The 23,505-nt window shown below is 38.9% G+C and overlaps 2 protein-coding genes and 1 non-coding gene across 4 annotated transcripts; 2 read left to right on the top strand and 1 right to left on the bottom strand.

Annotated features, from left to right (window-relative positions):
* Positions 1–417: 417 nt before the first annotated feature.
* ACTRT3 (actin related protein T3) lies at positions 418–4,202 on the bottom strand. The gene is made up of 3 exons (XM_023213485.3): positions 4,000–4,202; positions 2,246–3,457; positions 418–1,535 (listed from the first exon to the last, which is right to left on the bottom strand). The coding sequence occupies exons 2-3, from the start codon at positions 2,626–2,628 to the stop codon at positions 617–619; spliced, it is 1,302 nt and encodes a 433-aa protein (XP_023069253.1). The 5' UTR covers positions 2,629–3,457; positions 4,000–4,202; the 3' UTR covers positions 418–616.
* Positions 3,705–3,777, top strand: TRNAV-AAC. The gene has a single exon. It is a non-coding gene; the product is annotated as a tRNA-Val (tRNA).
* Positions 4,203–4,258: 56 nt separating the features above from the next.
* Positions 4,259–20,667, top strand: MYNN (myoneurin). 2 transcript variants are annotated; one of them, XM_023213480.2, is made up of 8 exons: positions 4,259–4,892; positions 5,698–5,994; positions 10,291–11,084; positions 12,128–12,287; positions 13,998–14,176; positions 15,000–15,083; positions 16,135–16,221; positions 17,894–20,667. In XM_023213480.2, the coding sequence occupies exons 1-8, from the start codon at positions 4,768–4,770 to the stop codon at positions 18,154–18,156; spliced, it is 1,989 nt and encodes a 662-aa protein (XP_023069248.1). In that variant the 5' UTR covers positions 4,259–4,767; the 3' UTR covers positions 18,157–20,667. The 2 variants fall into 2 exon arrangements, with proteins under 2 accessions (XP_023069248.1, XP_023069249.1); XM_023213481.2 differs by lacking the exon at positions 15,000–15,083 and having other exon boundaries at positions 4,742–4,892.
* Positions 20,668–23,505: the final 2,838 nt, after the last annotated feature.

Below are 23,505 nucleotides of genomic sequence, written 5' to 3'. Positions count from 1 at the left end.
TGGAGGCTGCAGTGAGCCATGATTGCACTACTGCACTCCAGGCTGGGAGACAGGGCAAGACTCTGCCTCTAAAACTAAATGAATAAATGCATCCATAAATAAAAAATTTAAAAACAAACAAAATCAGTCTATTAAACATGCCCTGAATATGCTTTGTTCATTCTCATCTTTAGCAACTTGTTCATTTTAGTATGCTTGCCTGGATATCTGCCCTCCATCCCAATGCCACCCCTTCCATGATGGTGTACCTCTGCTATGGAGTCTCTTTCCTCACCACAGCAACCTTCTTTCCCTAAACTTCAATAAGCTTAAATCTTACCACTCATTTGGCACATAGTATTGTACTACAAATGCTCTCTTCCAAGGGAAATATAAGCTCACCAACATCAACTTATAGAGGAAACACTATGGGAAACATTATTTTAACTTGGTTCTACTCAATAGACACCTGTTCTTGAGCTTCATCATTATTATCCCCAAGCCCATTATAGAAATACAACAGAAATATTGGCATCCCAATAGTTGAAGTATTTTCTCTTCTCCCAGAAACACATAATATCCAAAGTTTCTGTCACATATACTCAAAACGTTTTCTTCTAACCATTTTATCTGTATTTCAGAAGCATCTTTGGTGTACTATGTTGGGTCCAACTTCTTTAAATTCTGCAGCAGTGATCCACATGTCCTGGAAGGCAGACAAGGATGCAAGAATAGAACCTCCCATCCACACCGATATTTTCCTTTCTGGGGGAGCTATAACTTGCACAGCAGTGTTGGCAGGAGCCACCTTTGCTATATCCTTAACTAGCCGCTTGTCTAAACCAGGGAAAGAGGTTGATCCCCCGGCAAGGATAATATTGGAAAAGAAGGAATTCCTCAGGCCTGTATCACATTTCATTATGCTGCTGAGGCATATCTTATCAATGCCAGGGGCCTCAAGGTTCATACGATACGGAGAGAAGAGGGCCTCTGGACAAGAAAAGAGCTGGTCATGGAGCCGGACGACCTGCCCATCAGGTAGTTGATAAACTTTCTCTAGACAATCAGGTTTCTTGGCCATTTCCTCTTCGTAGTTCATTGCCACATAACAAAAGGTCTCCTTGATGTCTTCAACAATCTTTCTGTCTGAAGCACTAAGCAACATGATACCATGGTTCTTCATTAGCACCATGAGGTACTTGGTGAGGTCAAGGCCCGCCAGATCCAACTGCTGCACACCATGAGGCAGACAGTAACCCTCAAAGATGGGCACACTCTGGGTAACCCCAGCACCTGAATCCAGCACAAGACCAGTAGTGAAGCCAGCAGCAAAGAGAGCCAGCACAGCCTGGATGGACATATAGAAGGCAGGAACACCCAGATGCTCAAAAAACACTTCCACGATCTGTTGCCGGTTGGCCAGTGGGTTCAGGGCTGGCTCAGTAATCAAGACTGGGCCATCACACGGCTTCAGCTTTAGGTTATAGTCATAGATATGCTTCCACATGATCTCCATGTCCTCCCATGAAGTAATGAGACCACGCTCCACTGGGTAACTGTAGGGAGAGCACTAAGATCAATGACAGCTTTTTATTTTTCTAGTTCTATTGTCTTCAACCATCAGTTAATTCCCCGCGTTTATTACCAATATCCCTTTATGGGCAATAACTGCCACAGCCTCTCACAGAAGGTAAGTGTCAGCAAAAATTAGCACAGCTACTTACCTCTGCAATTTTTGTTGCTTTCTATTTTCCCTCTCCTTTGGAAGTTTATGACTTTTAAAAAATTGGGAAATGTCCACATTATAGCATAGTTTAAATGTCAATTGAAGAGAATAACCCAAGTGACAAAAGGAACCATGAGTTAATATTCTTAAATGAATTCGTTCGATAACTTTATACGTTTGAATACATTTGTATAGCCACAGAGAGCAAAATGTTCAATTTTTTAGATGTGTGGTACCCATGGAGATTTGTGACCCGCGCGTTTGTAGTAACTCCAGCTGGCTGGGGCTTTCCTGCTCCCTGCTTCCTTATCCTTTCTGTCCCCATTGCGCACCTCCTTTGGGGTTCTTCCCTGCCCCACCCCAACACCCCCAGTCCCCCCGCCCCCAGCCAACCCAACCCCAGCCCCGACCCCACCTCCTCAGCCCCGCCCCCAACCTCCCCAGCCCCACCCCCCACACCCCCCCCAGCCCCACCCCCCCCAGCCCCACCCCACCACAAACCTCCCCAGCCCCACCAGTCTTGCTGGGAGAAGGAGGTACCTGATGGACAGCGAGCTCCTCCAGTCCTGAGCTTGGTCACCCACGCAGAGTTCTAGCGCGCCCAGGGTCGCGCGGCTCTGGCCCTTGGCGCGGCCGATAATGTTCGGGTAGATAAACTGGGGCTCCCGGCTCCCAGCCAGGCCCGCCTTGATCACTCCCGAGCCGTTGTCGATCACCACCGGAAGCTGGCAGTGGTTCATGCCGCCGCTGCCGCTGCCGCCGCCGCCTGTTGTCTCTGGGCCGCTCTGGCTGCGGGTTCTGCCGGGGCCGACTGCCTGAAACGCCGCGTCACAGAGGCCCCGGCACGGCCTGGTGAGGCCCGAATCCTGGGGTTCGGGAGGCCCCCAGGCGCAAGGACTCGCTGGACGCACTGTGCTCCTCATGTCACCGCCCGCTATTGCTTCTGGCAGGAAGCCCACCCCAACCCCTGGAATCCCGGAATCCTAGTATCAGGAAAACCCGACTTTCCCATCAAAAGATTCAACTCTAACACTTCACAAGTGCATTTCTCAAATACCCAAAAGAGCTATAAAAGCAGTTTTATTTTCCAAAGTCACTGAATTCTGGTTAACTGGTGGCGGTTCCGGGGAGTTCTAGAATTCGCCCTTGAAACTGGGGAAAAATGAGACTTAAATGAGGAAAGTTGTCGCAGGAAGGGAGGCAGTGTCTGCTTCTGAAACGTTAAACTTCTAAAATAAGGAGAAAAATGCTGGAATTTAAATGAGTTTTAAGTACGTTTATTATTTTTTCTGTACACTGGGCAATGCTTTGTTGTGTTTCTTCCTGTGATTTCCAAGCAAAATATACGCAATTAAAACAAAATAGTAGTTCCTCGCACATATATATATTCGAATTATATCCTTCTGGTGTAATCTGCAAGCCTCATTCCCTACTCTTGATTTTTAGACTGAAGGACGTGCCTGCCTTTTTGGAGGAAAAGTGAAGTTTCTCAAGTCGTAGGAAATTCAAGTTTGGAAAAATTTAAAAGTACATTGCATGTCAATAAACGCATCTTGGTGTCTGATTCTGCATACCCTGTAGAGAACTTTAAAACAAGCAGTCAATTTAGAACCTCTGCTTGGTCTTCATAAGCAAAAGGAGGAAATTCAAAAGTAATTTTACACGTCCTTCCACCAGCAGCTGAAAGGATGGCTTTTTCGCGGCTGAATAACGAAAGTTTCCTGCTTCGCCCCGGACTCTGAGCAGCTCAACCTGCGGAAAGGATGTATAAATAAAACCTTTCCCAGGAGACAAAAAAAAAAAAAAAATGTACCCAAAGGAAGGGCAACTCGGGAGTGCCTGTTTCTACCGCGGTACTTAGGCGCTTTGGAAGAAAGTGCATGCAGATTCAAGCTTTTGAAATGGTTTCGCACTGTTCAATTGAGCATAAATTCTCACTTGAGAATTGCGAATTGACACATATATATCAAGGACTACACAAAAGCAGGCCTCCAGTGCGGTTTCCGTAGTGTAGTGGTTATCACGTTCGCCTAACACGCGAAAGGTCCCCGGTTCGAAACCGGGCGGAAACAGCGTAAGTTACACGTTTATTTTCTAAGCTTAGAAGAAAGCGTGAGATCACTTTTTTTTGGTTAGCGTGAGATTTATATCGGTCTTTCAAAAGACATGATCTTGATAGCAATTTGAGAGTTTGAACTGTAAGTTTTTATGTTACTTTACTCGTTCACCAAATGTTTTTATGGAAGCCTTGCCACGTGGAACACATGCCCCGGGTTTAAATGAATTTGACTCACCAGCTAATACATAAAGAATACTGTACAGCCTATAAGGAAAGATCAAAGTGTAAAAGTGGTTAGTCCTGTCGCTTCCTGAGCGTTTTTGTATTATGTCACTTGGTTTTTCGTCTGAAGTGGATGTAAATAATCGTATTAAAAATCTTCTAGTCCAGACGCAGGAAAACCTTTTCCGGTATAAAGCCCACCTTCCTCTAATGTTGCGCATGCCCACTGTGCCCAGCTGCTCCGCTTTCGTGCATCCCAGACTCCTGTCACCAGGTAAGGGCATCTTGGAAGCTGAGCCACAGTTGGCTGGGGCACAAAAAAACCAGGGGGTGCCAAGAGTTTTCAGGTTCGTAAGCGGGAAAGGGGTGCCGAGTCTCAGCTAAAAAATCCCCCATGGCAGAGATCCGAGTACACATGCAGCAGTTTCCACCGGTGGGGGCCCCGAGAAAGGGGAGGATGATGGGAGAAGACAAGCAACTACAAGCCCCCGCATCCAGTGCGCAGCTGGCTTCAGGAGAGAGGCCCGCGGTGCAGTGCTGCCGGGCCTCGGCGCAGAGCCGGGGCAGAGCGCCAGACGCTGACTGCCGACACGAGAATGCTCGCGAAGAGGAAGACAGGCGGACTGCTGCGAGCTAGCGAGCCCTCAGCTCTCGTATCCATGACGCCTGCTGCTTCGAGGGACCCCTGGCATGCTGGGGAGTGGGTCTCTGTGGGCCATCCTGTCCCGCCCTGGCCGGCGCCGGATCCCCACGGCCCCAGAGCCTCCCGCACTGCCACGGTATGACAGGGCCGGACATGACGCCACCGTGGAAGGAAGGGAGGGGCGGAGCGTGGCGCGGTGACGTCCTCCCAAGATGGCGGAGACAGAGTGAAGAAACTGTGTTCCCGCACTTGGGTTGCTATCGGTGAGTTCCTACTTCACCCCCAGCCCGCCATTCCCGGTCTCTCCAGAACCTGGGCCATCGGAGGGCAGGCTCCTTGGAGTTCCCGCACGGGTGCGGGCGCAGGTGGAAGGCTTGGGTTAGGCAGCCCCGGAGTGGCCTGGGCCACAACCTCTGCTGTGGCAGTTCGCGGGAGTGGGAGCTGGGCAGAGGGCAGGGCGGCAGAAGCCGAGGAGGGACTGGCTTTGGTTGTCACTCTCGGATGCCGCCTTGCGTAGAGAGAGTGGGAAGGGAGAAGGTGTGGCCTCCTCGGCGCGAGTGATAGAACCTTTGACAACCAGCCGTGGCCCGGCACATTCCCGGCTCTATGGGCAGCCACCTCGCGTTTTGGAGAAACTGCACTGGGGAAGCTAACAGGTTTCGGTGACTTGAGAGCAGTTTTTAAAAACTCGTACTGTTCTGCCCCTATCAGTCCCAAGAGATCGTGTCTTAGTGGCTTAAAAAAATTTTTTGTAACATAAGTATGTCTACTGAGCTTGAAAATCTGAGGGTTCAACTGATGTGAAAGCGTCAAGTTTTGCGGTGCTTTTTTCAGGTGGTAGAAGTGTTGCCATTCACCATCACTTACTGATATGTCCAAAGGATTGTGTTAGTTGGTCAAGGGAACCAAAGATAGAAAGGCACCCATCCCTTCATTCTTAACCATATATGTTTGATAAGGATTTTCAAGGGGGCTAAAATTGTTAAAGTTATGTCCTCTGTCCCTTCCCTCACTGAACGTTGATGAAAACTTATGGTTACTGATTTACTATTTCTTTTTGTCTTTTAGATCAAGGGTAGAATTCCATTCTGATATCAAAATGCAGTATTCGCACCACTGTGAGCACCTTTTAGAGAGACTGAACAAACAGCGGGAAGCAGGTTTTCTTTGTGACTGCACCATAGTGATTGGGGAATTCCAGTTTAAAGCTCATAGGAATGTACTGGCCTCCTTTAGTGAGTATTTTGGTGCGATCTACAGAAGCACTTCTGAGAACAATGTCTTTCTTGATCAGAGTCAGGTGAAGGCTGATGGATTTCAGAAACTGTTGGAGTTTATATACACGGGAACTTTAAATCTTGACAGGTAAAGTACACATTTTATTTCCAGTTATAAAAACTAGTCAGTAGTCTTCACAGCAAAAGTAGCTTTGTGTTTTTTCCCTTCATTCTCTGAACTCAAATTCTTCAACTATTTTATGCATACAATGTTTGTTTTTATAAAGAAATCAGTATCACTGATTTAGGATGAGCAGGCAATATTTCATAAGCACAGAAACCACAGATGATAAACAGTAAGATTTCTGACACGTTCATCTACTGAAACAGAGCCTGTGATTTCACTTACGTAAACTTGAACATTAAACACAATGAATTTATTTTATTTTATTTTTGAGACGGACTCACTGTCACCCAAGCTGCAGTGCAGTGGTGCAATCTCTGCTCACTGCAACCTCTGCCTCCCGGGTTCAAGCGATTCTTCCACCTCAGCCTCCCTAGCAGCTGGGACTACAGGCGTGCCCTACCACACCTGGCTAATTTTTGTATTTTTTTTGGTAGAGACAGGGTTTTATCATGTTGGCCAGGCTGCAAACACAAAAAATTCTAAGTGACTTCCAGTTTCCCATTGCTTTTTGGTCCTTGTATTCCTCTGGTCTCTCTCCCTCATTCTGACTCCTGTTATCTCTATTAACCTACCAGTACTAATACTGAAGTAAGGTCAAAGATGCTAGAATGCTTCTCTAAGATGCTTACTATTATCACTGCATTAACAAAAAGTGGGTTCTGAGGAATCTGATATTGCAGGTACTGTGTGTCTCCCCTATATAATGAACCATATAATTAGATTAATATCAATACATTTACTGATTGTAGGGGAAAAGGTGGAGGGAATAACAGCAAAGAGAAACTGATTAAATGACCCCTGTCTTATTTCTGCCTCTCCTATGAAAGTGGGAACATGAGTAGACTGTTCATAATCTTCTGATATAGGAAGATTATAGGCTTTGGAATTAGATCTTTCCTGTCAGTTGCTATGTCTCCTTGAGCATGATGCAATCTCTCTGGGCCTCAGTTTCCCCATCTGTCAAAATGAAATGGTAATAACTACCTTGAGGCTAAATAAGGTTTTACTTGATCCTTATTCACTTCCCTGTGAACATTAATTTCTTTATTTTTCTTCTTTACCCTGTCCTCCCCCTTTAATTCCACATTTCTTGGAGAAAAATTAGAAAAAAGAAAAAAAGAAATACCTGAAATTCTGCTACCCACTGGTAACCCCTGTTAACCCTTTGATATATATTAATTCATTCTTTTCCAGATCTTGGTAGAGATGTGCATGTATACAGTAAGCAAAATCTTTCCCTCCCTTTTATATTGCAGCTTATCATGGAAAGATACTTATTTGAAAATCTAGAATCAGGGTGCTCATTAATCCTTTTGACAAGGAAACATTCTTGTGCAAGAAGTATCCAGTGTGGGGAGGGGAGGGAGAGAAAAGTAAACTTTCATACTATTTTGGAATTATTTTTAAATTTTGGTATAATGAAATCTTCAAGTGAGTTCTTGATAAGTTGATTAAGAGAAAAGAGCAGTGTGAATTTTGACTGGCCTTCAATTTAATGGTTTCCCTTTCTCAACTGCAAAAAAAAAAAAAAATCTTCATTTGAATACACAGTAGAGCACTTTTCTTTGAGACTTCATGCAAAGAACCAATGTGAAGAACAGCCAGGTGTTTTGTTCAGTCTCTTTTGGTACATTTATCTTTCCTGGGGACTGGGGAGCTAATTCCTCGAGTTCAGCTAGAAATGCAAGAGAGGATTTATACCAAAATAGAAAGGCTTACAACTTAGTGATTAAGAAAACAGGTAGAATAATAGAATTAGTTGGCTCAGGGGCCAGATTACCTTGGTCAGATCTTCGTTCTAACATTCTGTGCTCTTGGACAGGTTACTTTATTTCTTTGGACTTCTGATTTTTCACTTGTATGTAAAATGAGGATTATAGATTTCATAGGCATGTCCTGAGGACATAATAATCTTATAAAGCATTTTGGCATATACCTGGCAATATGCAATTAAATGACCTTCAATGACTGTTCACAAGATGTTATCTAATACTTGTAAACAAAAGCAAATATGTTAGAAGTAAATGTTGATTGGTGCTCTTAACTGTGACTGAGATTATAGCCGTCTATGAAATAGTTTGTATGAATTACCATTTGAATGTTGAACTTTTTTTTTTTTTTTTTTTTGAGACAGGGTCTCTGTCGCCCAGGCTGGAGTGCAATGGCACGATCTTGGCTCACTGCAACCTCCACCTTCTTAGGTTCAAGGGATTCTCCTGCCTCAGCCTCCCGAGTAGCTGGAATTACAGGCACCCACCATCATGCCCGGCTAATTTTTGTATTTTTTGTAGAGATGGGGTTTTACCGTTTTGGCCAGGCTGGTCTTCAACTCCTGACCTCAGGTGATTCGCCCACCTTGGCTTGCCAAAGTGCTGGGATTGCAGGTGTAAGTGACTGCACCCGGCCTTGAACAATTAATGTATAACTTCCTGCTAACTTCTATTGGTCTTAAAGGCTACCTGACCTTGTTATCTGTTTGGGAGTTCATTTTATGGAGCAGTAAACACAATTGGAGACCAAAAGATCTTTTTTAGTGGCCCAGCCCAAAAGACAATTTTTGAAAAGCTGTTGTGACGCTAAATTAAATAAGGGGAAACAGACAGGTGGCACTTGAGGCAAAGCAAGTTTAATTAGAAGATGTTGAGAACATGGGTAGAGATTCGTAGATACTGCAGGATACTTTTAGAGATCTTAGAGGTTCATGACACTAGTTATTTTTTATTTCAGATTTTAGTCCTTTAAAAAAAATAGTGTCACCAGCACTGTATTTACATTGTCAGCTATGATTAAAACCCTTTTCTGGCTTATACTTACAACAAAGAGAGAAAGAGATCATCTTCCTAAAGATAAACCATATTTAGGGAAAAAATCAAGTAGGAAGATTATTTGAGAGTAAGGGGGGTGTGTGTGTGTTTCTATCCTCAAATACTTATAACAGTCATATTTTTAGTGTTAATAGCAACTGAGCTCTAATTTTACAGCTAAGAAAGTTGAACCCCCCAAAGATGCTGACTTACCCTAATTAAGTCAGCTAGTAATGCCAGAGCCAGTGCTAGATTAATCAAACAACCTTTCACCACATTGTGAACTTCTGAAGGGCAGAGACTATTTATTTATTACTATCTTAGTACCACACATGGTAGATGCTTAGTAAACATTTGACTAGAATATTGAACACGGTGGCTTAAGTCTTTGTAATTCTCATATCACAAACACTCCAGCTAATTTGGGTTGAGTATCACCAAAAAAGGTTGAGAGGGTTGCGAGAGAGTTTAACATTCTAAAACCTTGTTCCTCTAAGTGGGTTCCTCTTAGCAACATTGGCATCACCAGGGAGTGTATTAAGAAATGCAGGCAGGCTGGTGGCTCACACTTTGGGAGCCCAAAGAGCCAGGGCTGGTGGCTCACACTTTGGGAGCCCAAATTAATCCTAGCATTTTGGGAGCCCAAGGTGGAAGGATCACTTGAGGCCAGGAGTTCGAAACCAGCCTGGGCAGCATAGCGAGACCCTGCCTCTACAAAAAAAAAAAAAAAATCCAGGCGTGGTAGCACATGCTTGTGGTCCCACTTATTTGGGAAGCTGAAGCAGGAGAATCTCTTGAGCTGAGGAGTTCAAGGCTGCAGTGAGTTATCATTATACCAGTGCACTCCCGCTTGGGCAACAGAGGAATGTCCCATCTCAAAACAGAAAAAAGAAATGCAGAATCTCAGGCCCCATCACAGACTTACTGAATTTGAATCTATATTTAACAAGATTCCTGGGTGATTAACATGCACAGCAAAGTTTGGCAAACATAATTAAAGTCCCTCACAGGGGAGCAGGAGAAAACAGTAGGAAACAAGTGTCATTAGACTGCCTCTTTTTGCCTCTTGCCAATCCAGAAAAGTTGATTGCTATCTGAAGAGGTCTCAGGATGAATGGAGGAGGTAGTGAGTTGCCATCAGCTATTTTTGTGTTCTAGAGGTTTTTGTTTTTGTTTTTTAAAGCCAGAAAATTTAACATTTAATTTTTCTGCAGTGGTTCACTGACAGCTGTGAATAGCCATTATCTTTCATCTCTTGAAGTTCTGTAAAATTGGAGATTTTCACCTAAACATTATTCTGAATGAATTTATAAATATATTTTTCTCTTAGTGATGTCTTTTTCAGCATTCTGCTTCATTAGGTCTTTAAAATACATTGAAGAATATATGCAGCTCTGTTTCAAAAAGTTTCTCTTTGATCAGAATATTGTCATGTAGCCTTGTTTCCTTACAGTTGGAATGTTAAAGAAATTCATCAGGCTGCTGACTATCTCAAAGTGGAAGAGGTGGTCACTAAATGCAAAATAAAGATGGAAGATTTTGCTTTTATTGCTAATCCTTCTTCTACAGAGATATGTAGTATTACTGGAAACGTTGAATTGAATCAACAGACTTGTCTTCTTACTCTGCGAGATTATAATAATCGAGAGAAATCAGACGTATCTACAGATTCGGTTCAGGCAAATCCTAAACAAGGGGCGTTGGCAAAAAAGTCATTTCAAACAAAAAAGAAGAAGAAGCCTTTCGACTCCCCGAAAACAGGGCAGAATAAAACAGTGCAATATCCCAGTGACATCTTAGAGAATGCATCTGTTGAATTATTCCTAGATGCAAATAAACTGTCCACACCTGTAGTAGAACAAGTTGCACAAATAAATGATAATTCAGAACTCGAGTTGACATCAGTTGTGGAAAATACTTTTCCAGCTCAAGATATTGTGCAGACTGTTACAGTGAAACGGAAACGTGGAAAATCACAGCCAAACTGTGCTCTGAAAGAACACTCTATGTCTAATATAGCGAGTGTCAAGAGTCCTTATGAGGCAGAGAACTCTGGGGAAGAGCTGGATCAGAGGTATTCCAAGGCCAAGCCAATGTGTAACACATGTGGGAAAGTATTTTCAGAAGCCAGCAGTTTGAGAAGGCACATGAGAATACATAAAGGAGTTAAACCTTACGTCTGCCACTTATGTGGAAAGGCATTTACCCAATGTAACCAGCTGAAAACGCATGTAAGAACTCATACAGGTGAGACGGGTGTGTGGGGAGATAAAATTATTTTTATACTGTGACTAAAATAGTGTATTTTTATAGAGAGTACTTAGCACACACTACTTGTGATCAGAAGTTGGTATATTTTTCTATTCATCAAAGTATTTAACAGTGTTAAACTGTTGAAAATTTGTTTGTAATTGTAACCAAGTATTTAATGGCTGTTTAAGCCCTATTGCATCAACTCCTTATACCATTTTCCCTCCAAATATGCATGTTGATTTAGCTTACCAAGTATTTAACAAAGACATTAAAACTGATAAAGAGAAAATGTAATTACAATTCAGGCCAATTTTCAGATATTGCCAACACTTATTACATACTTCCTAGACTTTGTTGACTTCTGAACATGTTCATTGGAATTACACATACGGTGTTCCCTCAGCTTCTACAGTTAACTTTATTTTGCATGTCCTCTGGTTGTAAAGTATGAGCACCCATTGGTACATTTAGATTCGTACTTTTTTATTTATTTTTTTTTTTATTTATTTATTTATTTTTTTTGAGACACTCTCACTCTATTGCCTAGGCTGGAGTGCAGTGGTGAGATCTCGGCTCACTGCAAGCTCCGCCCCCCGAGTTCACACCATTCTCCTGCCTCAGCCTCCCGAGTAGCTGGGACTACAGGTGCCTGCCACCACGCTTAGCTAATTTTTTGATATTTTTAGTAGAGACTGGGTTTCACCGTGTTAGCCAGGATGGTCTCGATCTCCTGACCTCGTGATCTGCCTGCCTCAGCCTCCCAAAGTGCTGGGATTACAGGCGTGAGCCACCGAGCCTGGCCCTAGATTCGTACTTTTTTAAATGCTGTATGTACTTCTCTCATTTTGAATTCAGAAACACTAATTTCTTCTAATTCTACTGGTGTTTTCAATGGTCTGGAAAAGATTGTATTTGTTTTCAATTCCAGCAGTTAACATTTTCTTAATAACAAAGCTAGTACTGTTGATGAAATCTTATATGACTTATGCAACCAAAACACTATTTTCTTCTAAATATAAATTTTATTGTTCCTTTAGGTGAGAAGCCATACAAATGTGAATTGTGTGATAAAGGATTTGCTCAGAAATGTCAGCTAGTCTTCCATAGTCGCATGCATCATGGTGAAGAAAAACCCTATAAATGTGATGTATGCAACTTACAGTTTGCAACTTCTAGCAATCTCAAGATTCATGCAAGGTAAAAAACCAAATGAGTTGTTTGATCTTTTAGTCTCTTAATCACCATAGTCTTATGAATAGACTATTATATTAGAATTCAGGACAGTAGAATTTTAGTTGTGGTTCCACCAAACGGTATTAACACATTCAAGGAACCACAAGGAAGCCATAGTAGTTGATAGGAAATAAGCGGGGTCAGGGGACTACTAGGAAATAAGGTCAGACTGATCCAGAAATAAGATCAGAATGGTCCAGAATGCAACTTAAGAGGATCATTCTGGCTGGTATAGGATTATAAGAGTCGAATCAGGGTAAACGGGAATCTATAGATAAAAGCCAAGCAAGGGTGATGGTGGTTCAGGCCAGGGTGGCAGCAGTGAAAGAAATAAGTAGTAGTAGATTCTGGATATATTTTAAAGTTAGAAATCACAGAATTTGCAGACAGATTGATTGTATGTGAAGTCTGGAAGAGAGTCAAAGATGATTCTGAGGTTTTGGGCCTGAACCCCTATAAAGATGGAGTTGCCATTAACTGAGATAGAGAAGGTTTGTGGATAGAACAGTTTAAGTGGAAGTGTAGCAATTTACGATTACAGTTATGAGCATGTTAAATTTGAGATGACTTACACTTCTGAACAGAGATGTACAATAGATGATTGGTTATCTAAGTCTGCAGTTCAGGGGACTGGTTTAAGGTGAAGATACCAGTTTGGCAGTCATCAGCATATGACAGTATTTAAAGCTATAACCTTGGCTAAGGTCACCAAGAAGGTGAATGTGGACAGAAGAAATCAAAAGATGGTCCTGAGGCACTCTTAACTTTATGGGTTCTGAGAGATGGGTGAGAAACAGCAGACTTAACGAGGAAGGGGCAGCCAGTAGAGGAGGAAAACCAGGAAAGTGGGCTGCCCTGGAATCCTAAGTGAAGGAAGTTATTCCGGTTGGGAGTGGTCAGTTGTAAAATTCTATGATAGGAAGATGAAGACTGAGAATTGACATAGATTTAGCGAAGTGGAAGTCAGCAGTGCTCTTGACAAAAGCATCATGAGTAGATGCTAGTAGAGAAGAAATGGAAGTAGAATACTTGGCGTCTCAAGGTTTTGGTAAAGGGGATCAGAGAAAGGAGGAGCAAGTAAGGTCAAGGATGTTTGTTTTTTTGTTTGTTTTTCTTTTTGTTTTAATATGGGAGATATCAGTATATTTGGATACCATAATCCAATGGAGTGAGAAACATGGATGATGTAGGATTGGGGAAATTGCAGAAGTGATATCATTAAGTAGGATCTCAAGTATACATATTGGAATTGATGGATCCAGATGAACTGTCACCCTCATGTTATATGAATTTTTCTCAGTGAACTAGGAAGCAGGGGGCGTCACCTGAGAGTAACAATGGGTGAGGAAATGCTGATGGTTTGAGGAGAGAGTTTTCATGAGTCAAAGAGTGACTAGACTCGTGGAAATAATTGCCTGCAGTATTAGGGGCCCACTGACAACCATATGAAGATCATGGAAAAACTTTTTGAACTGATCTCAGAACTAATGTTTTGATAATAAATATTTGTTTTTGGCAGTGTTTATACTGGAACAACTACTGATTTTAAATACATAGTCTTGGCCTGTTAAGATGACATGAAATAAAATGTGTAAAAAATTTCATGAATTCTTGCTATATAGACTGATCTCCAAATTATTGTACTTATTTAACTTTATATTTATTTACTAATAGGAAGCATAGTGGAGAGAAGCCATATGTCTGTGATAGGTGTGGACAGAGATTTGCTCAAGCCAGCACACTGACCTATCATGTCCGTAGGCATACTGGAGAAAAGCCTTATGTATGTGATACCTGTGGGAAGGCATTTGCTGTCTCTAGTTCTCTTATCACTCATTCTCGAAAACATACAGGTGAGTTTGACAGGGAGAGACTGCTTAAAATAAAGTTATAAATAAAAGAAAAAGGGGACTTGAGCCTTTAGCAAAGTAGATCGGAAACTTTGTAGTTAGATATGTGTTTGTACTTCTATGAGCTGTTTATGATTTTCACATATTGGTTAAATATAAAAGCTGACTTATTTTCTAGAATAATACAAGGTGGGTGAAATAAATTATATAACTTACACATTAAAATCAGTGAGATAATTTTGATATTACATAAACTTGCATTGAGATGCGTTTTGTGACTTTAAAACTATCTTTTCAGCTTCCTGAAGGTCATCTCCTATAGTTAGGGTTGGGGAGTGGGTTTGGGTTGAACATTGATGTTTTTAACTTGTTAGGACCTTTCCTACACAGATATTCTGAGATTTTCAAATTAAGTAATTCAGACACAAAAGAGCAGTTTGGAAACAAACTGCTTTTTTAGGGTACATTTTTAAAAGACTTCCCTACATGCTTTTATTCTCCTTTATTAATATAGTAGATAGCAAGAATATGTGGGTTTATGAATTGACATGTTCTTAATCATATAAAAATCAAATTCCATGCCCAAATCATCTCTACTAGAAGGGACATTTTTAGGAATAAAGTTTTAACATATGAAAACTTATGAACAGTATATAATAATTACTAATATTCATTTACTTGGATCACTGAAAATACCTCTAAAGTACAATATAGAGAGGTTTTAATTTAAATAATATTTCAGAAAAGCTTACTTTAGATTATTTGTAATTGATAAATATTATATTGGTATAGTACACCACTTCGCTATCTTTTATTTTCCATCTAGGTGAAAAACCATACATATGTGGTATTTGTGGGAAAAGTTTTATTTCCTCAGGAGAGCTCAACAAACACTTTCGGTCCCATACAGGTCTGTGTTTAGGGAGAACGTATTATTTTTTGTTCTCTCTTAATTTCTTTTTATGTAAACCTTGACTTTTAAGCCATTATGGACTATATGGTATTTAGTCATACTATACCTATAGCAATATCTTAATGTATAAATATCAACTTATTTGCTTATTTTTTTTTTTTTTTAGTTTGGAGTATGAATTAAATTTGTTAAAGAATTGTGTTGGTTTTCCAAGAAATATGCCAGATAATCAATAGTTTTTAAATGATTTGGATTAAATTGCACAGATATACCAAGAAATGAAAAGGAATAGGTAATACCAAGATAACATCAGATTTTCTTACTAAACAGTGTTTAGTATGCAAGTTTTAGGAACAAATTTTAATTTTGACATGTTTATCGTAAAAAGTAGTTTGTAAATTGTATAAAGAAAATATTGAATGTAAAAAATTTTGAAAGAAAGGAAAATGCCACTTTGAAAGAATACTGTTCTAACATTCTCTTTTTAAAAATTCCTCCTCGTAATTCCTACCTAGAATAATGTGAGTACTTAATAGAGATTTAGTAACTTTTTGGTGACTTTATATTCGCACACGCTTTAGTTTACACCATAAAGCACTGAACAGTTCTTATTTCCAAAGAAGTGTAATATTGTAGCATGTTGGCAGTATTTTTAAGGATTTTCTAATTTGCCAGGTACCTGAGAGCAGAAACCATGATTATTACACTTATTTTCCCCCAGCTTTATCTCTTAGCCAGTGTCTGGAATATAATTGACACTCACTAAATGTTTCATAGAAATACAAGAGTAGGTTTAGTTTGCAAGTACATTTCTGTTCATGAAAATGCTCAATTTTTCTTGAGATACAGATTTTTTGTATAAAGGAGTGACTAGGTTGTATAGAATCTTAAATTTCACTATACTATAACCAGTTGATTAAAGTGACAATTTGAAACCAAATTTAAACACTATAATAATTTTTGCCTTGTGTTCATAAACATTGATATTTTTGTCTTAGCTAGCAGCTTTTAAAATATTGAAATTTAAACTTTTTAATTTGTTTTTCAGGAGAGAGACCATTTATCTGTGAATTATGTGGAAATTCTTACACAGATATTAAAAATTTAAAGAAGCACAAAACAAAAATCCATTCTGGTAAATGCTTATTTTTTTGTTTTGTTTTTTCTTTAATTTGGTGCTTATATGAGTTCTATTCCTTAAAATGTTAAGATGAGATGTACCTTTAAGCAGTTTAAGTTAAATGTCTATTTCAAAAACTGGGTATATACATATGAGGAAAGTAGCTTTTTTACAGAAACATTCATTTTGGATTTCTTTTCATATTGAGCCTCTTATTAAAAAACTTGAAACATTTCCTCCTTTTAAAACCTGACTTAGTAACAGTCCCAAGCCTGAAGGAACATGTAAGCAAACTATGTGTCACTGTATCCCATACTGGAGTCTGGATAACTCAGGGTTTACTACGGTTATTATGAAAAAAAAAAAAGGGAGGGGGGTTGTTATCATGAACACTAGTCCAGAAATGTTTAAGAGGAAATAGGGAAACAGGTAACCCTACACTGCTATAATATATAAAAATGGAAAGCCAGACAACAAGTCTTGAGTCTGTTGGTTAAAATGAATTCTTGAAAAAGCTTCCCTGTGCTTACCATTTTATTCTGTCATTATTAGATATGACACTAGGCCCTTCTGGTGTGTAAATACTTAAACATCATAAGTATTAAGTTAGAAACATTTGAAAACTACAGTAAGTCATTAATTTAACCACTTGTTAGATTTCTGCAAAGTGTACATTCAGGGAATATGAAGTTAAACAAGGCGTAGTTCTGGTACTCAAAGCACTTACAACCTGGTGTGCGAGACCAGAAACCCAAATAAATAATTACAAGGGAAAATTTAGGGCATAATCGACACAAAAGTGCTAAAGAAGATACTGTTTTTCTGAAGTAAGTACTAGAAAAAAACTTAATTTTAGGGAACTTGAAGGATGGAGAAGAGTTCAAAGATGGAGATGGGAAGAGAGAATTCCTTCCAGGCAGAGAACATTGTAAAGAGTCAATGGGACAAGAAGGAAATCTTGACTAGTTGAAGCGAAGAGTAGTTTGGGAAGAATACAGATAATTACAATTTTACGAAAGCAGTTTTGTCTACCTAACAAGGATGGTGAAACCGAAATCATGTCAACACTTGAGAGTAACGGAAGCATGTTAAAGCTGTTGGAAAATTTGAAGGCAAAAGTACATCTTTAGTCAGTGTGCTAATTGTTCCCTTGAATACAGCAGAATTTCTCACCTCTGAAAATATATGAAAGTGCCATACATACTATTCTGAACTCACAGAATAATATGAACAACTTATTAAAAACATTCAGTGAATGAATAGAGTATTTCTTATCACTATTTAATACTTTGAGGGAGTTAAAGAAGTATGACTTGACATTTATTCTCAAAGAATTTACAGTCTGGTTGAGGATTCAAGGCATACCTGAGTAGAATGTTAAATGGTAATAAGAGAGATAGATGCCACAAGACAGTATATGAAAATTGACAAATGTATGATTAAGCAGATAAAATAGCTCACCCTGTTTCATTCTTAATCAAGTCCATTTTTTTTTAATGGAGTTAGTGCTTGAACTTAACCTTGAGGCCCAGATTAAATTTACATAGATAGTGAGGAGGGCATATCTACAAAAGAGAAACCACTTGAGTAAAGGTATGGAGGTTGGAATGTAATTTCTGGGAATGGTAAGTGCATTAGTCTTTCTTGTTTTTAAAGATAATGTAGATTTTTTTTCTTTCCATTGTAGGTGCAGATAAAACTCTAGACTCCAGTGTAGAGGATCATACTTTGAGTGAACAAGATTCCTTACAAAAAAGTCCTTTATCAGAAACTATGGATGTGAAGCCTTCTGATATGACTTTACCATTAGCTCTTCCACTTGGGACTGAGGACCATCACATGCTTCTGCCTGTCACGGATACTCAGTCTCCTACATCAGATACATTGTTGAGGTCAACTGTGAATGGGTATTCAGAACCACAGTTAATTTTTTTACAACAATTATACTGACTTTGTGAGGAATATGGAATTGCTAAGATGTCATTGGTAGCAAACATCTCTGGTAAGGTGCATATATTCATCTCTGATAAGGTGCATAAATTCCCAATCATTTGAGTTGTGACCATTATTTTTCATTCACTGAAGTAAAAGCACCTGATGCTGCATCACAACTGCAATGTTTGTTTTTATTTTTGGCTTTTATGTCTATACTCCACACAGCTTTTTAAGGAATGAATTATGTAGCACTATTTTGGGTGGATGAGTTTTATTTTCTTTTAAAGCTGCCTTAATTCCATTTTTATTTTACATTTTAGAATTGCCCTTGATTTACTAATCAGCCAGTTAATGTGATTCAGTTTTGACCTGTGGGATTTTAAAATTTTCCTGCCCTCAGAATTTAAGCAAAATCCATGATAGTATCAGCCCAAGAGTGTGTTACTATTTGTAAGCCCCACGGATCAATACGTAAACTATGGAGAAAAAGTAAAGTTTCATATTTCCGCTCGTGAAAATTTAGGTGCTGAATAAGAATTGTGCTATTTCTCTATTAATATATTCTGTTAGAAATAACTTTTCTAATGAAACAACAGATGTTTCTCAAAATCTAGAAAAGTGCATATAAAGTTTTGTTCATTTAGAACTCAGTATTCTGGAGAAAACCAATGGTCAGTACTTTTGGTTTGAGTTATCTGAGATTATATTTTCAAAATGAATTTTAAGTAGATATTTGGTGTTTTTATCTTGTCAAAGACAGTTTCAGAATTTGATTCAGTTTATGTTTTATTCGGTTTCTAAAATATTGGAGATGAGGAAAATGTACTTGAGTTTTGAAATATTTTGGTAAGCCTCTCTTATGCCTGTTACGCACTTTTAAAATAAATATTAAATTCCAGAAAGAATTTTCTAGATATAAACTTAATGCATACTAGAAATCACTCGGCTTCTAAATTTGGTACATTATATTGCATAAAGAGTTAAGAAATTAACCTCAATTATAAGTAAACATTTTGAGTTAGCAGAAAGCCAACTTTAATTAAATATTTTATATTTGAGTTTTCTATAAGTTTGGGGTTTGTTAATTTTATAAATTAAACGACAACTTTTGGTTGTGGTTGTAGTTTCACAATGGTACTTCTCCTTCCAATCGAATGTAGAAAATTCGTTATTATCCTGATATTTGTACCACTCATCCCCATGCCACTTTTCCCACATATTAATTTATTTCACTGCCTGATCTTTGGATATGAAATTATCAGTTCCACGAAGTCAGTTTTTATATTGCCCATCAAACAGCATGGTGACATTCTTTCTTATTCTTTTTTTTCCCCCCACAAGGCTATTTTTCAGTGTGAGATGACATCATTTCTTATTTCTGCCATGCTGTGACTTTTGTTTTCTGCTTTTAAACTACACCTGTAGTACAGTTAATATGGTTTTTATTGGTATTGATTTATTTAATTCATTAATTTTCTCTATTTGGGACCCAAGTCACAGGAACCAATTAGAAGACATAATAAAAATACTTAATGCTTGTAATCTGTAGAGATCTTCACCATTTCACAGCACACACGTTATTTTCGTAATAAATTGCCACTGGTGGGACATGGGACTGACTTATTTGAATAGAGTTTGAAATACCACCTTTGTACAATACAAACTTAATATTTGATTATTTTATCTAAGAAATTTATGTATGTGTATTAAGTTAAAATAGTGGGTTTAAATAAAATTTATAAAGCATTAGAATGTTCACCTAATCTCTTCTGGGTTAAATGTGATAGGACTGTATTGGAATGTGAAGAAATTAAAGAAAATTAAAAGACTCAGCCTCTTTAGGAAGTTTGCTAAAATGGAGAGGTTATGTTTAATTTATTTATATCTTCATTAATCTAAGCATCTAATGAACAAAAAAACTGCTACAGTGATGTCATAATTCTATAAGGGCAATAGTTGCCAAATTTCCTCTGGTATGATTAGCATTTTGTCTTTGCATAGATTAGCCTTCAAATTTATTATTTTTAGTATTATTTGATATAATTGAAGTGGCTAAGATTGATTGAGCTTTTCTTGATCACATTTTCTGCTTCTTAGCTAAAGTAATTTTATTTAAATTGACATGGCTTGAGTTGTCATCATTTTCTGCTCTTCCAGAATGATGTGCAGAGAAAACTTGAAGACGGTATCTCTTCTTTGGCATTCTTCTCTTAATGCTATGCTATTATTTATCATAATATGCATATTTTAGTTGTATCTGGTATCATTCTAACACTCATAACTACCATTTTAAGTCCAACTTTATATTTGTTACAATGCAGAGTTTTGGGAAAGGTCTATTAGTAATTATTTAAGTATTACATATTTTTATGGCAGTCTTTAGAAGGTGAATATGTTACTGAAAAACTGTTTTCTAAATGAATTTAATTTTGTTTTGTATTTGTATCAGATCATGCCTACTGTATGTTAGATTTTAGACTGTTTTAAAAGAAACCCTAGATTATATAAAAATTTTTTTGCTGTTTTTAAATGGCATTTGTTTTATGTTTAATTTCACAGGATGATTTTGATAGACAAATTTTAGAAGACCTTTTTTGAAAGGTAATGGCTCTATAAGTTCCATTCCAACAGTAGTTTATTTCTGTGTTTCAGTCCTACAGAAATTGTGCAAGTGAGTAGTTGAAATAATGTACATGTACCAGTTTTTTTAAGTATTCTAAATAGTTCTGCCATTTAATGCATATCAGAAACATGTTTAAGAAATACCAATATCCAGGCCCACCCCACCTATTGAATCAGACAGTTCCCAGGGCATATATATGCTGGAGAAGCCCCATAGGTGATTTTAATGTATACCAAACATGTAGAGTCTCACTCTGTTGCCCAGGCTGGAGTGCAGTGGCGTGATCTCGGCTAACTGTAGCCTCCGCCTCCTGGGTTCAAGCAATTCTGCCTCAGCCTCCTGAGTAGCTGGTACTACAGGCACGTGCCACCACACCTGGCTAATTTTTGTTAGAGACAGGGTTTCACTCTGTTGGCCAGGCTGGTCTCGAACTTCTGACCTCAGGTGATCTGCCCACCTCGGCCTCCCAAAGTGCTGGGATTATAGGTGTGAGCCACTGCGCCCAACCATGAACTACTATCTTAAACATTTCTTGATGTTCTACCTTTGGGAAGCAGTTTAAAATGATGCTCTTGAATATAATTTTCAATATTTTACCTAGATATGAGTACCTAGAACTTTTTTTTTTATATACTTTAAGTTCTAGGGTACATGTGCACAACGTGCAGGTTTGTTACATATGTATACATGTGCCATATTGCTGTGCTGCACCCATTAACTCATCATTTACATTAGGTATTCCTCCTAATGCTATCCCTCCTCCTTCCCCCCGAATTCCTAGAACTTTAAATACCATCAAGTAAAATTCTTTAAATTCTACATTTTTACTTATTATTTATGGGCAATATTGATATGTAGTTATTACAGCATTAATTTTTTGAGATAATAATATAGTCTGCTCTTCTGTCCTCTGCAACTCGTGCTTCTGTTCATTCAAAAGAGGTTTGCTGTACAGAGACTCCTTGACTTATGGGTTTATCGTAAGTCAAGGAGTATACTGAATATGTATTAGTTTCACACATTGTGAAGTCAAGAAATCATAAGTCGGAGACCATCTGTATTTGTTTAAGAAATTAGATAATTACCATGTAAATATAGTATTTAATTTCAAGAAAAATTTACTAAAATAAACACTATGGATGTGAACATCCACATATTTGGATAACAGTATCTGGCCAGTGTTTCAAATGCTGGGAAAAAATTCAAATCAGAATGCATAAAGCTGCAAAGATGATAAACTACTCTTAAGTTTACAGTCAAATGGAGATGCCAAGCATAAATATAACTTGCAATAAGACAAGCCAGGATGTTGAGTATTATAGTAGGGGAAGGCAAGAAAGGAAATGCTGAGCAGTCATCAGGAGTAGAATGGACAGAGAAACGGCCATTGCTTACCTGGATAGGCAAACAAGGAGATGGCTGATGGAAGAATTTGCACATAGCTGATGAAGAGTGAACTAGGCAGAATGGAGAGAAAGTGTTAAGTGGAGAGGAGATAGAAGTCAGAGGCATCTCCAGTACTACACCTACACCATCTTGAAATAGTCCTCTACCCATAGTCTGTGCTGAAGGAGTGAGATTAGATAGCCAGGTTTGTAACCCATGTTCTCACATGCCAACCACAGTTGCGTGCTGGAGGGCGGGGATTAGACAGCCACTTATGTAACACATGATTCCATACTTGTGACAAAAACAACAAAACACTTCACCAGGGGAAAAGCAATTCATAGGCCAGACTGAGCTGTTAAGATTCTTTCTCACAAATTTGAGCTATGAAATTCTGAGACAATCAGGTAATGATATACCTATAAATGAAAAGATCATTTCAGAACTGGCCTCAAAGTCAGTGAAGCAAGCTAAAGTCTAAAGGAAATGATGAGTAAGCAGAGAAACCTGATCTATAGAGCAAAACTAGGGAATGAAACAGGTTTGCTGAGCCAAGAGACTGCCTTAAAGAGATCAGAAGAGTGGCCTTACTTTCTGGCTTTGCAATCCTACTGAGGTGATGCAGCCATGATTCATTTTCTGCCCCTGGATGCCATTGATTGTGGCTGTTGTATCCTTATGTTAAATCCCCTTTTTCTTAAACAGGCTGAGTCACTTTCTTTTCCTTGTCATCAGGCAGCCCCAAATTGGACACCTAAGCTTTGATCCTTGGTGATTGAGAAGATAGTGATACCATTGACATCGAGATAAGTCAAGGAGCATGTTTAGAGAAGGGAAGCAATTTTGATGTACCGAATTTGATTGGTGGTGAGATATGCATGAAATTTCTGGTAGTGGTTGGAAATGGGGCCTGAACCAGGACAGGTTAAAGCTAGAGATACAGATCTTGCAGCTAATAATTTATAGAAATGATTCAGGCAGCCCTGGAAGATGTTATCGGAGAAAAAAAGATGAGGACAGAATTTGGGGGAAAATTCATTTAAATAGATGGAAAAGAAGATGGAAAGTGATAACAGAAAGGAAGAAAACCAAGGTGGCACACATTTTTCAGAGGCAAAAGTGGCTCTTTGTAGCAGTCACATGGTACAGAGAAGTAGGATGTAAATCTGAGACAACATTGGGTTGGATAATTGGAGCATGGTGATCCTTTAGAAGGCAGGTACAGTATAACACTGGGAGCAGAAACCAAATGGATATAGTTGTAGTAGATATTAAGAAGACATAATAAATAAGTAATACTATAGAAAAGTTTGAAAAGGAGAGCATTTAAGACAAATCATCATTATTTTCCCAAA

This window comes from Piliocolobus tephrosceles, chromosome 2, assembly GCF_002776525.5.
Source record: "Piliocolobus tephrosceles isolate RC106 chromosome 2, ASM277652v3, whole genome shotgun sequence".
NCBI classification, from domain to species: domain Eukaryota; kingdom Metazoa; phylum Chordata; class Mammalia; order Primates; family Cercopithecidae; genus Piliocolobus; species Piliocolobus tephrosceles.
This window is presented reverse-complemented; position numbering and strand designations above follow the sequence as displayed.

Excerpts from the sequence above, each read along its gene's own strand:
- ACTRT3 (XM_023213485.3), bottom strand. The coding sequence starts at position 2,628 with ATGAGGAGCACAGTGCGTCCAGCGAGTCCTTGCGCCTGGGGGCCTCCC. Across the intron at positions 1,536-2,245 it reads AGGAGCTCGCTGTCCATCAG|TTACCCAGTGGAGCGTGGTC; the intron begins GTACCTCCTTCT and ends CTCTCCCTACAG.
- MYNN (XM_023213480.2), top strand. The coding sequence starts at position 4,768 with ATGACAGGGCCGGACATGACGCCACCGTGGAAGGAAGGGAGGGGCGGA. Across the intron at positions 4,893-5,697 it reads CCGCACTTGGGTTGCTATCG|ATCAAGGGTAGAATTCCATT; the intron begins GTGAGTTCCTAC and ends TTTGTCTTTTAG. Across the intron at positions 16,222-17,893 it reads CAAAACAAAAATCCATTCTG|GTGCAGATAAAACTCTAGAC; the intron begins GTAAATGCTTAT and ends TTTCCATTGTAG.